This window comes from Microsporum canis, genomic scaffold (assembly GCF_000151145.1).
Source record: "Microsporum canis CBS 113480 supercont1.7 genomic scaffold, whole genome shotgun sequence".
Lineage (NCBI taxonomy): Eukaryota > Fungi > Ascomycota > Eurotiomycetes > Onygenales > Arthrodermataceae > Microsporum > Microsporum canis.
This window is the reverse complement of record NW_003299163.1, coordinates 620172-634279: the sequence shown is the minus strand read 5'-3', so window position 1 is coordinate 634279 and position 14108 is coordinate 620172. Positions and strand designations below refer to the sequence as shown.

The 14108-nt window shown below is 47.0% G+C and overlaps 7 protein-coding genes across 7 annotated transcripts; 4 read left to right on the top strand and 3 right to left on the bottom strand.

Annotated features, from left to right (window-relative positions):
- Window positions 1-292: 292 nt before the first annotated feature.
- On the top strand, window positions 293-2102 carry MCYG_07414 (carboxypeptidase 2; the record flags this gene model as incomplete). The annotated part of the gene is made up of 4 exons (XM_002843585.1): window positions 293-549; window positions 603-1593; window positions 1654-1963; window positions 2019-2102. 4 exons carry the CDS (start codon window positions 315-317, stop codon window positions 2100-2102), a joined length of 1620 nt encoding a protein of 539 aa, XP_002843631.1.
- Window positions 2103-2315: 213 nt separating this feature from the next.
- On the bottom strand, window positions 2316-3338 carry MCYG_07413 (GCY; the record flags this gene model as incomplete). Its single annotated transcript, XM_002843584.1, has 2 exons — window positions 2316-2876; window positions 2937-3338. The coding sequence occupies 2 exons, from the start codon at window positions 3336-3338 to the stop codon at window positions 2316-2318; spliced, it is 963 nt and encodes a 320-aa protein (XP_002843630.1).
- A 578-nt stretch (window positions 3339-3916) lies between these two features.
- On the bottom strand, window positions 3917-5260 carry MCYG_07412 (protein kinase domain-containing protein; the record flags this gene model as incomplete). The annotated part of the gene is made up of 2 exons (XM_002843583.1): window positions 3917-4677; window positions 4732-5260. 2 exons carry the CDS (start codon window positions 5258-5260, stop codon window positions 3917-3919), a joined length of 1290 nt encoding a protein of 429 aa, XP_002843629.1.
- A 1340-nt stretch (window positions 5261-6600) lies between these two features.
- MCYG_07411 (conserved hypothetical protein) lies at window positions 6601-7115 on the top strand (the record flags this gene model as incomplete). The annotated part of the gene is made up of 2 exons (XM_002843582.1): window positions 6601-6746; window positions 6812-7115. The coding sequence occupies 2 exons, from the start codon at window positions 6601-6603 to the stop codon at window positions 7113-7115; spliced, it is 450 nt and encodes a 149-aa protein (XP_002843628.1).
- Window positions 7116-7824: 709 nt separating this feature from the next.
- MCYG_07410 (beta-N-acetylhexosaminidase) lies at window positions 7825-10446 on the top strand (the record flags this gene model as incomplete). Its single annotated transcript, XM_002843581.1, has 2 exons — window positions 7825-7860; window positions 7924-10446. 2 exons carry the CDS (start codon window positions 7825-7827, stop codon window positions 10444-10446), a joined length of 2559 nt encoding a protein of 852 aa, XP_002843627.1.
- Window positions 10447-10694: 248 nt separating this feature from the next.
- On the top strand, window positions 10695-11794 carry MCYG_07409 (ATP11; the record flags this gene model as incomplete). The annotated part of the gene is made up of 2 exons (XM_002843580.1): window positions 10695-10867; window positions 10927-11794. 2 exons carry the CDS (start codon window positions 10695-10697, stop codon window positions 11792-11794), a joined length of 1041 nt encoding a protein of 346 aa, XP_002843626.1.
- Window positions 11795-12232: 438 nt separating this feature from the next.
- Window positions 12233-13280, bottom strand: MCYG_07408 (BEM46 family protein; the record flags this gene model as incomplete). Its single annotated transcript, XM_002843579.1, has 4 exons — window positions 12233-12383; window positions 12436-12561; window positions 12612-13124; window positions 13186-13280. 4 exons carry the CDS (start codon window positions 13278-13280, stop codon window positions 12233-12235), a joined length of 885 nt encoding a protein of 294 aa, XP_002843625.1.
- Between the last annotated feature and the right edge of the window lie 828 nt (window positions 13281-14108).

Here is a 14108-nt window from a genome sequence, read left to right as displayed (position 1 = left end):
TCGATGCAGGAACAAAAATCGGGAGCAGCCGCTTAGTCAGCAACATCTCGATTGCATGGAAAAAAACTCTGGGGAAAGACGAGAAAAAAGACCACAGGGATGTTTTTGATATTGGATGGACAGGCAGAGTCCACTGGCTTGGAAGAAAAGTACAGTAGAGTGCCCAGGAATATCCCCCTCGCACCTCGGGTAGCGCGCCCTGGCTGGGCTGGGCAGGCTAGCTGGCGTATAAAAGCCCCAAGGTCTCTCCCTCGCTCAGAGATGCAAGGACGCAGCAGCTTGGGAAGTGAACAAGAAGTAATACCATTGACACGATGGTGGCCTATAGCATCCTGACTCTCATCTCTCTGGGACTTGGATCTCACTGTGCGAGTGCCCTTCAGTATGGCTACAACCAGGTTCCTGTGCACAAGGACTCTGATGTAGTGGCTGGTGCATTTCCTCCCATAAACGGGACTCATCTGCAGTCTCCAGCCTTCACCACTCCTGGCACTGTTCCCAGAGACTTTTCAGATGGCAAGGCTGGGCCAACCAGAGATGAGATCATGGGTAGGTTTCTGCTTTTCCACTTGTAATATACCATGGTTGCTGATAGTTGATAGATAACTTCTTGCGCCGCCTGGCAAGGTCAAATGGCTGGATGGCCTACCATGAAGCTGACTTCATGTCTGAAGAGGGTCGTAAATTCCCCTACTTGTACCTGTCCGGGACCAATTCCTCCCTCGAAAACCCAGGGAGTGGCAAGAAGTTGCGAGTCTGGCTCCAGGGAGGTGTTCACGGGAACGAACCCGCAGGCGACCAGTCCATGCTGGCTCTCCTCGGAGAGATGGCCCAAAACCAACAGTGGACTGCCAAAGTCCTCGAGAAGATGGATATCTTGGTCTTGCCTCGCTATAACCCTGACGGCGTCTTCTACTTCCAACGCTACCTGGCCACCAACTTTGACCCGAACCGCGACCATGTCAAGCTTGCCCGACAGCAAACCAGAGATATCAAGCAGCTTTTCACCAAGTTCAACCCGCATATCGCGACAGATATGCATGAGTTCTCTGCTGGCAGGGCATTCGGCCCAAAGAAGGATGTCATCTACGCTGCCGACGCCTTGTTCAGTGCAGCAAAGAACCTAAACATCGACGAAGGCATCCGCCAGTTGTCGGAGAAACTCTTTGCGAAACGTATGGGCAAGGATATCGAGGCCGCTGGTTTACGCTGGGATCCATACATCACCCAAGGAGACTCAACCAACTCAAAGCTACTCCTTCTAGAGGCAGGCACTGATGCTAAAATTGGACGAAACGCTATGGGCTTGACGCAATGTGTTGCCTTCCTTTGCGAAACCAGGGGCATAGGTATCGCTGACCAACATTTCGAGCGTCGAACTCTGAGTGGATTGGTCATGGCCAAGAGCATCATCCAGACCGCTGTCGATAATTTTGATGAGGTCTATAATACCATTGAGAGGGGTATCGACCGCTTCACTCATAGCAAAGGTAGTATCGTGCTCACTGACAAATCTCCCATATCCGCAAGGACCTTCGGCATGCTCAATTCTACTGATGGCAAGTTAATCGACTATCCTATAGACTTTGCTTCGTAAGTTCCTCCCTTACCTTACTACAGTGCACACTTTGAACCCAAGGCTAACCCTTCAAGGACTACTCCTGCCACCCCGGTCTTGACTCGCAGTCGCCCACGGGCATACCTGATCCCCCAGTCATGGACGGACGTTGTCAAACGCCTAGAGGTACTTGGACTCAAGGCTGAAAAGCTACCGTACAGCTACACCGGACGCGTAGAGGCCTTGAATGTTACATCTGTTGCCTTTGACAAGGAATACTACGAAGGTGTGGTCACAGCCACTGTGGAAACAAAGCTGGTCGAACAGAACATGAGACTGCCTGCAGGTACCTATCTGCTGAGCACGACCCAGAAAAACGCTGCTCTCGCATTCGTTGCATTGGAGGTGAGTGTCCTACGATTTGTGGACGCCCATGATACATTCTAACCGCTGATTTTAGCCCGAATACATGGATTCTTTTGCATCGTTTGGTATCATACCAGTCAGCAAGGGTGACCAGTACCCGATTTTCAGGCTTAAATGATCTATATACGCATATATCCCATCTCTGTTGAGATAGTACATTACATATAGACTATCATACGAGGCAGATAGCTCACGAATTGAAATGTATGAATGACGACATTCAAGAACCTGAAAACTAGTCTTAGTTCAAAAAGGCCTCTAGCTATATCTATATAAGCAACACCGTAAGCAGCACTGTAACCCCCAGCATCCGAAGATCCCTTCTATAAATCTATTTATCCTCTTCATCCGCCCAAAAATTGTCATACGAATATTCGATACTAAGATCAACAAATCGAGTGTACTTTCCATCCGGAGCATTTCCAACAGCCTCGAATTCATCCTGTGTAAGTTCGATGGGTTGGAAATTACTCGTAATTCGCGATTGCGTGAAGGATTTTGGAAGTACCGGATAACCTCGTCTAAGGCCCCATGCTATGAGAAGCTGTCCAACATCACATCCTTTCCTGCCGGCTAAGGCCCGAAGGGCCCGGCTCCCACGAGCCTTCTCCCCATCTCCACAACTAAGCACTTGAGATCCAAGAGGTGAATATGCCACGGGGAGGATATCATGATCAAAGCAATATTGGACAAGCTTGCTGTTGGGGAAGAAAGGGTGAATCTCGATCTGGTTGACAGCCGGTGGTATCGATGCAAGTTGCAGCAGAGACCGAAGCCGAGATACAGACCAGTTTGAAACGCCGATAGCACGGGTAAGGCCGTCTCGTGCGACTTTTTCCATCGCACGCCAGGTCGGCTCCGGCTGTTCTGTGAGTCCTTTCTTAACGATGTACTAGTTTCTCATTCTAAGTATGGATTCATATTTTGTCAACTGGGTTGTTTAGCTACACACCTTCCCATCAGCTCCCATGACCTCGCCTCCTTTTTCATCCTTCTCCGTGGCGATGGGGTAGTGCAGGAGATAAAGGTCAACATAGTCGAGTCTTAACTTCCTGAGAGACTCCTTTATGCTGGCCTCAACATCCCCTGGCTCATGCATATTGTTCCAAGCCTTTGTAGTGATAAAAAGGTCTTTACGCTGAACATCAGGACGAGACTCGAGGAACTCATGGATTGCATTGCCAACCAGCTCCTCGTTTATGTACAGGGCGGCACAGTCGAGATGTCTGTATCCAGCATGGAGGGCGTGGAGTGTGGCTTTGTATGCCTTTTCCGGGTGTCTGGGATCAAAAGTCCCAAACCCGACGCCAGGGATATCCCGCCCGGTATTGAGCTTGAAAGTAGAATCGAACATTGGACCGCCGTATCTCAGATATGCGTTGACCTTGGATCAACCGAAGCAGATGGCGGGGTGAAAAAGGGGAGAGAAGATCTAAATAAAAAGAAACTCAAGGTTAAAAAACGTTAAAAGTTTATCTTCCCACACTTTGATCGGACGACAACCTCAACAGAGAGTGAAAATCCATCTACCTTCGTATCTAAAGGGATATAAACACTAGTATTACAGACCACTTGAGGAAGTAAATAAGACTTGAGATGAGATGTTTCAAGTATGTTCGGATCTAGTTACTGCCTTGATCCATGAAGAATCAACCTATCATTAATGGGACCGCCCACTGGTGCCTCTCAACCCTTGCCGAAACCCATGGTGTGTAATGTGCAACTCCAAGCAAGCAGAAGCAGAGATATCAAATATCAAAGACCCGAATTTGAACAAAAGATGTTGTCTACAGCAGCAATATCTGCCAGTGTTAGCACTCTTGTTGTCCGAGTTTGCTTTGGCAGAAGGCTTGTTCTTACAGATAATATCAGCTGGACATGGGCCTGCATTCAGATGATTGATCAGACGATATTTGTCGGGTTTAAACCTAGTTAACTTCGTTCAAAATCGGGCAACGCCCATTTGACCATCCATTCCGATTCCAGCACTTCCTTTGCAGTCGGTCGTTCCTCAGGCCGGAACACTAACATTCGGCGCATTAAGTCAAGGAAAGCAGCCGTTTCCGCTTCACTAAACACGTCTGTTGGCAGCAGCTTTCGTCGATACTTCTGCACACCCTCTTCAAATGCTCGATGGATCGGAGGCCATATTTCACGCGCCCCCTTAGGATTCCCCTTCTTGTCAAAAAATTTACCTCGTTCTTCCCAACGCTCCCACCAGTCCTGAGGCATAGGTCCAAGGACCTCAATTTGCTGGCTTGTTACATCATCAGCTGTTACAAATTCGCTACTAAATATAGCCTTCATACCGACAATCTCCCAGAGTGCTGTAGCTAAGGTCCATATATCAGCTGAGTATGATAGCGGACTTTCGGGCTCAAATCGGGCTTCTGGGGGTCTTAAGGAGAGGGGAGTGTGGCAGTCCTTCCCAAGGCGAGGCTCCAAAGAAGGAGCAAATGCCTCACCAAAGTCACTTAATAGCACATGTGCATCGGAAAGTGAAAAATCTTCGGCATATTTCCCAATATAAAGTGGTATTACCGCTTTATCAGGAACATTGGCTGGAAGTGGGCCACCATCACTTCTAGTAATTGGTACGGTTTCGGGTTTTCCATATTCTTCATAAAACTTCTCAATTGAAAGTTCATCCAGGCTTGAGGGGAGTTTAGCTAAAACATTGCGGAGGTGGATGTCTAATAAACATTAGAGATGTAGCCTTAAATGCTTATCATGTTGAAATTACAAACCTCCATGAACATAACCTTGAGAGTGAACAGAAGAAACAGACAAGGCGAGTCCAGCTGATAGTGCTCGGGCAACCTCAAGAGGGAACAAGCGACTAAACGATGCCTCTTTGAGGTTGCATTGTGCCGGTGCCATTGTATAACATGGATGCGTCCCATTCGGACCTTGTACCTCGAACTCATCGAGCGGAATAGTAATCAAGCTGCGATTTTCAGACCTGCCTTGTATATATGAGCACTCCGGTAGCGATACTGAAAGTGCTCGAAGAACTTTGGTCTCATGGGGTAGCGAGTCTGCAATGCCGATCTTGAGAGCAACATAGCGTCCGATTTGAGTATCCCGTGCGAGCCAAATTGTCGAGTAGCCTCCAAAACCCAGTTTGTCCACAACGTGGTATCTGCCATGCAGTATGTCGCCAATCATGACTGGGTGATAGCCTCCAGGTTGATATTTTTCGAGTGACTCCGCACCATCAACCCAATTATACTCATACCGGGCGGTCTTCCCACTGGTTTTGCTACTGAAATGCATGGGAGTCGCTAAATTGGAAGAAACAGGCCTCCACTGTATGAAATTTGATTTCTGAGAGCAAGAAATTGGTGTTTGGCGGAATATATTTGGCGGAATAGCAAATTTCTGGAGAGGCTTGACGAGGGCCGTTGCCTTAGGGCAGCGTACCATGAAGGGCAACGTCTCGAGATTAAATAAACGACACGGTATTTAGACTGTGCCGGGCCAGAGGTGGTTAATGTCGATGATGAACTGGCATTCCTTCGACACGTAATGTAGTGCTGTCACCATGCAGACTGACAGGACTGGAGTAAACCTAGCTTCAAGTCACGTGCACTTGTACTCGTTGTCAGAGGTGAATGTTGCAAATTAGGACTAGCTCAGCTTGCTTCATCAGGACGCTATCAATATCTGATGTATACCCGGAACTCATAGATGGCAACGCAACCGCACAGAAGGCGGATGGTATACAGAAAAATTTCACGGAATTGAAACTTGGAATTGGAACAGGATAGAATTACAAGGGGAGTATAGTATTTAGCCAGTTTGTAATTAGATATAATTCTTGGCATTGATGACTAACTAAAATCAATCCAAAAATGTTAAAAACTCCATACCCGCACCCACGAACTACCTCTGACTAAATAGAGATTAAATCATTCAAATGTACTACTACGAGGTAACTCTCCTCTTGCTTGTTTCCTTGTTCATTCGTTTGTTAAGTTACATCTAATTCGCCTGGGAAAATTCACTTTGGTCTGGGTACCGCTGTCTTCTCTTTTTTAAATAGGCAGATATTCGCAGGTTTGGCAAAATCATCATCTTTATTTAGGAATGCGAGGTTACGTGGATCAGATATTCTCTTGAGTTTTGTTTCTACCTCGTAATCCAGGGGCATATTCACTGTACCTTTCTTTATCGCATTCTGCAAGATACAAGAACTCAAGCAAGTTAGAGGACACCAATACATAGTACACAGAAGGCTGCAACCTTCGAACCGGGCCGGGCCAACCTGTCGTGCGGGCGGCAATCATATACCAGTTATTGGTTTATGGTGATGGGTTGCATAAACTAAAAGATCCATAGCATAAACTGGTTGGTTCAGCGATAAAGCATTTGTGGAGCATACATAGTACTATATATAGCTATCGAATAATAAGGATGAATAAACAATCCGAACAACTTGGGGGCCGTTTCCTCCCCCTCTTCCTTGCAGTATGTCTGAGAGGGATAAATATAATATAAATCATATCTCCATTAGTTAAAAACACACCACTGGTTATCAACTTGATGTAACTAATTATTTGTCGACTAATTCTAGCTTGATATTTTACCCTTTTTACTATTCGACTATCAAAACCATGGCAGCTACAAGTGCTATCAGCTTTACGCGTTACTTTTTTTATGTTGGAAATACGATTAAGGCAGAAACGAAGACAGCCCTAGTTGCTCTCGCCTATGCAACAGCTCGAACCGAGCAGCTAGCGCCAGAGGCCATTCTTATTCGGTTCGTCATCTGCCCTTTTAAGCTATATTATTCCAAGTACTAACTAGCCGTATTATGGGATTTAGATCGGAACTACACGATACTACTACAATTGATGGCAAACGTGTGAAAGATCCCAAAGGCTGGCATGGTACCTTTGCATTCAAGGATGGTGGGCAGGTCAAACGAGAATTCCATGTGGCATCCCATGGCTACACCAATGGCAAAGAAGACTTTGTCTTAAAAGAGGCATCACATACCCCTCAAAAGGCGGACAACACCCCTCGGGGTGGTAAGGATTCAGGGAAGGTTGTTTGGCCACAGGAGAAATTTCTGGAAGAATACGTTGATAGCCCAATTGCCTACTCACATCTTCCAGCAAAAGATTGAGAGCTACAGGTCATCCACCGTTTTGGTTTCAATATTTACCCATTAATCCCCTCTCACCTTTTCACACCAAATTAGCCACTGGTGTACGGAGTACTTAGTTTCACTTGTGAGCATGGTTTAACCGTTGCCTATGCTTTATGCTTAACTAGTAGTTATTTAAGTTTATGAAGAGGTTAAAAAGTTTGATAGAGGAGAGCCGTTAGATACATACCTTCAAGCTTCTCGCCTTTGTCCGTCATTTTATTTCGAGGATCCCTTTGCTGAAATAGGTAGCTGAGTAACTAATAATTACCTAGTCATCGTCAGTTATTATAATTTTCGATATTTCTGGGGGAAAAGCCGATCTGACTAGAGCGAGCAAAGTAATTAACTAAATGCCAACTAATATAGGGCAGGACACGAGCAACTAACCATGAGTTATATCATCTAATATATGCCTAAATTTGAAATGTGCAGAGGTTAAAGAACCAAAACAGCCTAACAAAAAGATCGCATAAAGAGCAGAATATTGAATGATTTAGTAGACCACAATAGTCAGCGTCGGTAATTAGCTACTCATCACCTACATCATGATAATCATTCTTCTCGTATAACTAGTTAGCCGAACCTGGTGGGGTTGGAAGAAAGTTGCAAAGTCAATAAGTTACTTCCTCCGCTTCATCGCTGCATCATCCAAATAAACAAGAGTAAACTTGACTGAGCCGACACCATGAGTGAAGAAGACGTCAGAAGGGATTTGGGCCAGGTAAAACTAATCCCCAGCTGATATACCTATACACAACACGTAATATGCTAACACTCGTTACAGCTCTTTATCGTTGGGTTCGACGGCTTGACAGTGAATGAAGATATCAAGTCTCTCATCCGAGCTCCATTTTACATCGGAAACATTATCCTCTTCCAGCGTAATGTTGGTGATGCGGAGCAGTTGATTGCTCTTACAAACGAGCTCCAGCAGACCGCTCGAGATGCAGGCCATTCCCGGCCCCTTTTCATTGCGATAGACCAGGAGAATGGCCGGGTTTGCCAGATCAGAGCCCCTGTTGCTGCTCAGCTTCCAGGTTCTATGGCTCTGGGGGCAACGGGCTCTCCCGAAGATGCCACTTTGATTGCTAGAGCTACGGGTGAATTACTTGATGCACTCGGTATCAACATGAACTATGCTCCTGTCTGCGATGTTAATTCGGAGCCATCCAACCCGGTAATTGGGGTAAGGTCGCCAGGAGATAATGGAATAAACGTCGGACGAATTGCTTCAGCTTTTGCTCAAGGACTGCGTGAGAAAAAAGTTGTTCCATGTGTGAAGCATTTCCCCGGTCACGGTGACACGAAAGTCGACTCTCACTTTGGGCTTCCCGTTGTGGACAAATCCCGCGAAGAGCTGGAAGCTTGCGAGCTGATCCCATTCCGGAGAGCAGCTGCAGAAAAAGTCGAATCTGTGATGACATCCCACATTGTACTGCCTGCACTTGAAGGGTCGAGTCTCCCCATGACTCTCAGTAAAAGCTGCGTGGGATTTCTCCGAGAAACGCTCCAGTATGATGGCCTCTTGGTCTCTGACTGCCTGGAAATGGACGCAATTCGTGCGCATTACGGCACCGAGAAGGGTGCTGCAATGGCAATTGCCGCAGGCGTAGATTGTGCAATGGTTTGCCATACTCTAAAGGCACAGGTTGGAGCTTACAATGAGGTGTATGGAGCGTTTAAAAGCGGAACGATCACGCACGACGGTGTCTCCAAATCAGTTGCGAGAGTAACAAAGTTGAAAGACAAGTTTGTCAGCTGGGAGTCGGTCTTTGCCAGGCGTAAACCTGAATTGCTTCCGCAACTCCGGGTTGACCATGAGAAATTGGCAGCGCAAACCTATGCTCGAAGCGCAACTCTCGTGAGAGATTTCCAGAATGCTCTTCCCATAACACCGGATCAGAAAGTAGCATATGTATACTCGGTTGTTGCAGGAGAGATTAGCAAAGCTCTCCCTACGGTTCCATATATGCCACTGAAATTCGCTGAAATGATCAAGGAGCACCATCCGAATATGATTGAATGTCCGATTCCTGAGCATAGTTCAATTCAAAATGATGAAGAGACCCAGGCAAAGATATCCCAAGCAGATGCAGTTATTCTTGTAACAGAAAACGCAAAACTTTCCAAAGACAAAGAGAAATTGGTCGGAGTTATGAAGGGGCTATCCAAGGTCGTTTCAATTGCCATATGCGGGCCATACGACTTTCTAGATGATACAGAGAACATCAAGACTTACATCACTATATATGAGCCAACCATTGAGGCATTCTTACCAGCAGTTAAGATAATATTTGGGCAGATGGAGCCAAGAGGCAAACTGCCTGTATCGACTAAACCGCCATCAATACCAATTGAGCCTCTCAACGCAGATAGAGACCTTTCCAGGGTGATTGAACTCTGGCATAAACTCCTACCACGATATGCCGTGCCGCCCAAAACGCTTTCCCATGTCCTCACTCGGCCTAATGGAAACCACTTTGTTTCACGTTTCAATGATAAAGTGGTAGGATTCGTGGCTACATATGCAAATGAAGACCGGCCAACGACATTCATCCCTGTAATCGTTGTTGACTCTGTCTATCAAGGTAAAGGTATAGGAACGGCTCTGCTTGAACATGCCCGACAGTATCTCCGAAGGAACTATCCAGCTGTGTCGGTGACAATTGGCTCTAGCTTTCCTCGGTTCTGGCCGGGCGTTCCAATGGATATCTCCAAAGAAGCCCAGGACTTCTTTATACACCGTGGATTCTGTCCTGCCTCAGGCCCATCAGCAAGGGACTATACCGCTGACCTACACGTCTTTGAGGCCCAAAAAGGAGTTCTTGAGCGTGCAGAAACAGCAGGGTTCACTTTTGCTCCCTGGAAAAAGGAGCAGTATGAAGAATGCATGCAGAAGCAACGTAAGTTGTTTGGTAAAGACAGCGTGTGGATGGGCGCCTACGAAGTATTGGCGCAAACAGGTCGCTACAACCAAGTTATGGTGGCAACCGACTCATCGACCGGGGAACAGGTTGGGTGGACATTAATGCAGGAACTAGGTATCGGTATGACACAGGAACTTGCCATGCAGCCTCTTGTGGGTAACAAGTCCGGTCAAATTGGCTGTGTAGGCGTCACTCCCCAAGCAAGGAATAAGGGAGTAGGCCTTGCCTTAATCACCCATGCTGCACTCGACTTGAAGAGACGAGGAATGGAGCATGTTTTTATTGACTGGTCTAACCATGTCAACTGGTATGAGCGTGCTGGCTTCAAGGTATGGGGAGAATATCGTACCATGGTATTGCATGAGCTGCCCAAGCTGTAGATATTTTCCCGCTAATTATGGTATATTGAACATATCCATCCTGATGCTAGCATCCACAGTGTTTCTGTATTCTCCTTCCAGCAGTAAAGAAGATGCGGCTTGATATAAAAAGCCTTCGTCGTCGATAGAAAGTTACCAAGATCTCTTGGCATTAAAGAGCCTAAAAACGACGAACTTCAAGGGCAGAAACACAAGCATACACATATAAAGAAGCGAAGAAGCCACAAGTTACAAAAGCCACGCTCGAAATGGCTTCAATTCGTGCGCCAGCTATTAGAAGTTTATTTAGCCGGCCTGTTCTACCTACCAGACATGTCCAGCGACGATGGGCCCAAGTCCACGATGTCCGCTTCGTGGCAACCCATCAGTCCTCGCAAGTCCTTGAAAAATATAAAGAGAAGCTAGCTCGCAAGGCCAAAGAGTGAGTATGAGGCCGGATCTATATTGCAGCAAGCCTATATACTAAACTGGAAACTGCAGAGAGGGCCACGAGTCCGTATCTTCGCTCAAGGAAGCATATAAAGAGAAGATACAGGAAGTTCGCAACGCCGACGTAGCACCTCAAATACCCTCAAATCAATCGACTTCCTCACCATCTGAACCAGCCGGACTGGAGAAGAAAAGCTCAGAACATACCGCAAAGAAGCCCTCATCGTCCGCGCCAGGAATTAAGCCACTATCCTCCTACCTAGATCTCGAAAAGACCTCTGCCCTCCCTGCAGACACAATTGGCAAACTATGGCGGGCGAGACATGTCACGAATCCCAACTCTATATGCGCCAGCATCCCTATCGAAACATACAACCGCATGGTGAAAGTTGCTCGACAGCACCCCCAGTTCATTCTGCCCTTGCCGCGCGAGCTAGAGATACCCGCCGATCCAAAGGCGGAACAAGCAGGGTCTGAAACGCCGGGGGGAAAATCAATGGGCGCTGAAATGCATTTCCTTCAATGGGGGTTCCATCCTCCTGCGTCAGCGAGTGATTCCAAAGTGCCGACGCCGATGGGCACGCATAATACACATACGTCGACTGTGATATTTACTTCGTTAGCGGAGTATAAGTTGCACGCTGGCTTTGCGCCGCCGCATACGGTTATTACGCATCATCTTGACTTTGCTGATGATAAGGGGATTGTGTTGATGAATGGTACTGTCGTGACGGATAAGGGGATGACGGTCGATGACGCACAGCTGTTAGTGCTATGGTTACAGAAATTTTATGACTGGGAGGCCGAGGGGGCTGGTAGCCAGGGAGGAAGAAAAGGGGAGATGTTGAGAATGTTTACTAGTGGTGACACAGAAGGGTTCAAGGTGCAGGAACTTATTGACGAAGTGCAGAGGGTGTAAGATATATTTGAGATTCAGCGGTTCACGGGCCGTGTGTAGATTACACGGATGTACAATATAGAGCTATAGAAGTAAAATAAATGACTGATCTAATGTCGGTATTATTAAAATAAGGTATATATCCTTCACTCTACGATTACACAGTGTGAAGGAGATATGATATGAGGGTGGGCAGTATAAGCCAACCATGCAATGGGTGGTATAACCCGGGTATCGTGTCAATGGTATGCGAACATGGAACCCAGAGGTAGCCAAACATGTAACGGAATAAGCAGGTCCAGAACCAAAACCAAGTGCACCAGCAAAGAACAAACCCCTGAGATCGAAAACCATGCAAAAACCAACGAGGAAAAAAAAAAAAGGATGAATACAAAGGGAACATAAAGATTGTAACTCCGGAAGATAATGACGTGTATAAGAGCCCGTTCTGAGGGAGAATCAGTCCAGGACTTCGTCGATAATGAAAGCGTGTATGTATTCGAAATACATCGGCTCAGCGACGGTATCGTTATGTTGGCCATTAGGGAAAGTGCGCCAGACGCATTCTTTCGCATTAGCCATGCTGAATAGCTGTAGCATGTGGTCGGGTCTAAGACGTGTTAGATAGAATCACCAAAGAAAGAGGGTAGCATTAAACATACGGAATTATTTCATCCTTCAGGCCACTGAGGAATAATATTGGAACGTCTGTGATCTTGGGCAAAATCTCCTCGCTAAGCCATGTCTGATGACACAACCTAGCAACATATTTTGCAGCCGGAAAAACACTGCAAGAGTCAGTACGGCCATTACCGAGACGAATGCATGCAATACACACCTAGGTATGAGTTTCCGAATACTGAGAAAAGTATTCTCCAGTATCAAAGCCTTAATATCACCCTGTTTCTGGTTCTTCGCAACAAGATCAATAGCCACGGCACCGCCTAGACTTTGACCGTGAATCACAATCTTGGTGTCCTGCAGCTCCGCCCGCTGCCTAATATAATCCAACGCCGTCTGAGCGTCTATCTTCAACCCTTGCTCGTCCGGCGTGCCCGTGGAAAAGCCGTAGCCTCTATATTCTATCATGAAGACATTACAGTCGAGTTCCTGCTCCAACATGTGGGCAATGGGCGCGCGATGGCCGATATTCCCCGCATTGCCGTGAAACATAAGAACAGTGACCTGCGCTTTGATCTTTCTATTCGATGGGCGAATGAAGTATGCGGCCAACACTTCTCCATCGGGAGTGGGGATGCGTAGGTCTTCAAAGTTCGTCATCCCAAATTCAGATGGTTTGGGGACGTTCGTTCGCGCATCGGCCGGTATGTTCCGGGGATAGATTAAGTCGCTGTCCATTTAACCGTCAGTCGTGATCCTGATGTGCATATCTATGTACGGGAGACACCTACTTTTGTTTAAAATATAGCATTCCACTGGCCACCACGGCCAGGCTCCCGGATGCCAGCACAGGCAGCCTGAGGAACTGCACTACGTTGCCGGCCATGGCAGCGAAGTTCCACCCTGACGGCGGCTGAGGAGGAGGAGCGTCCGCCATCTCAACCGCGTCTGGCTTATATACGTGCAGGTATGGTTGTCGACCGTCGAGTTAGTGGTAAGCCGTCGACCTGGCAACAGTCTGTCTTGTTCTCCTGTCTGGCAAAAATTCTCCAATAGCACGGCACGGTGAATCCTCGTTCAAGGGCCCGGAAAAAAGGCGCGGGGGAAGGGGAAGTCGAAGGGAAAGATGATACGTCTGATCGGGATGCGCCACTGGGAATGCCGGGTGTTGGGGCAGCGCATGCAGGTTTTGCGCTCGGGGCGTCTTATACGGAGAAACGAGGTTATCGAGTTATTACTTGCTGTCCGCGAGGAGAAGAAAGATGAAGACGTTGAAGTCGTTGAAGAAAGTCGAACTCGATGAGAAAAAAAGGTGATGTAAGCGCCGGCTTACCTAAGATGGCGGCTCTTAAGGGGCTTTTTTCTTTCAGGGGGCGAAGGAAGAGACGATAAGACGGTGAGACGAGCTAGAGAGGATGATGAGACGAGGATATGAAATAGACATTATCAACGATGATTCCGGATCTAAGTAGCGACTCCGTAGATTCAAAAAGAAAGGGTGAAAAAAAAAAAAAATGGACACAAAACAAGGGGCCATCAACCGTCCATCCATCCAGATATCAAATACATACAATCCATTAACGCGGACAAGGAGAGAAAGGAGAGAGTCACGGACAGACAGTAGGGAGCATCAATGGTCCCCGGTATATACGGGTAGATTAGAGCTATGATGCAGAAGAATGCATGTACACTGTACACAGCATCATTGGAGCTA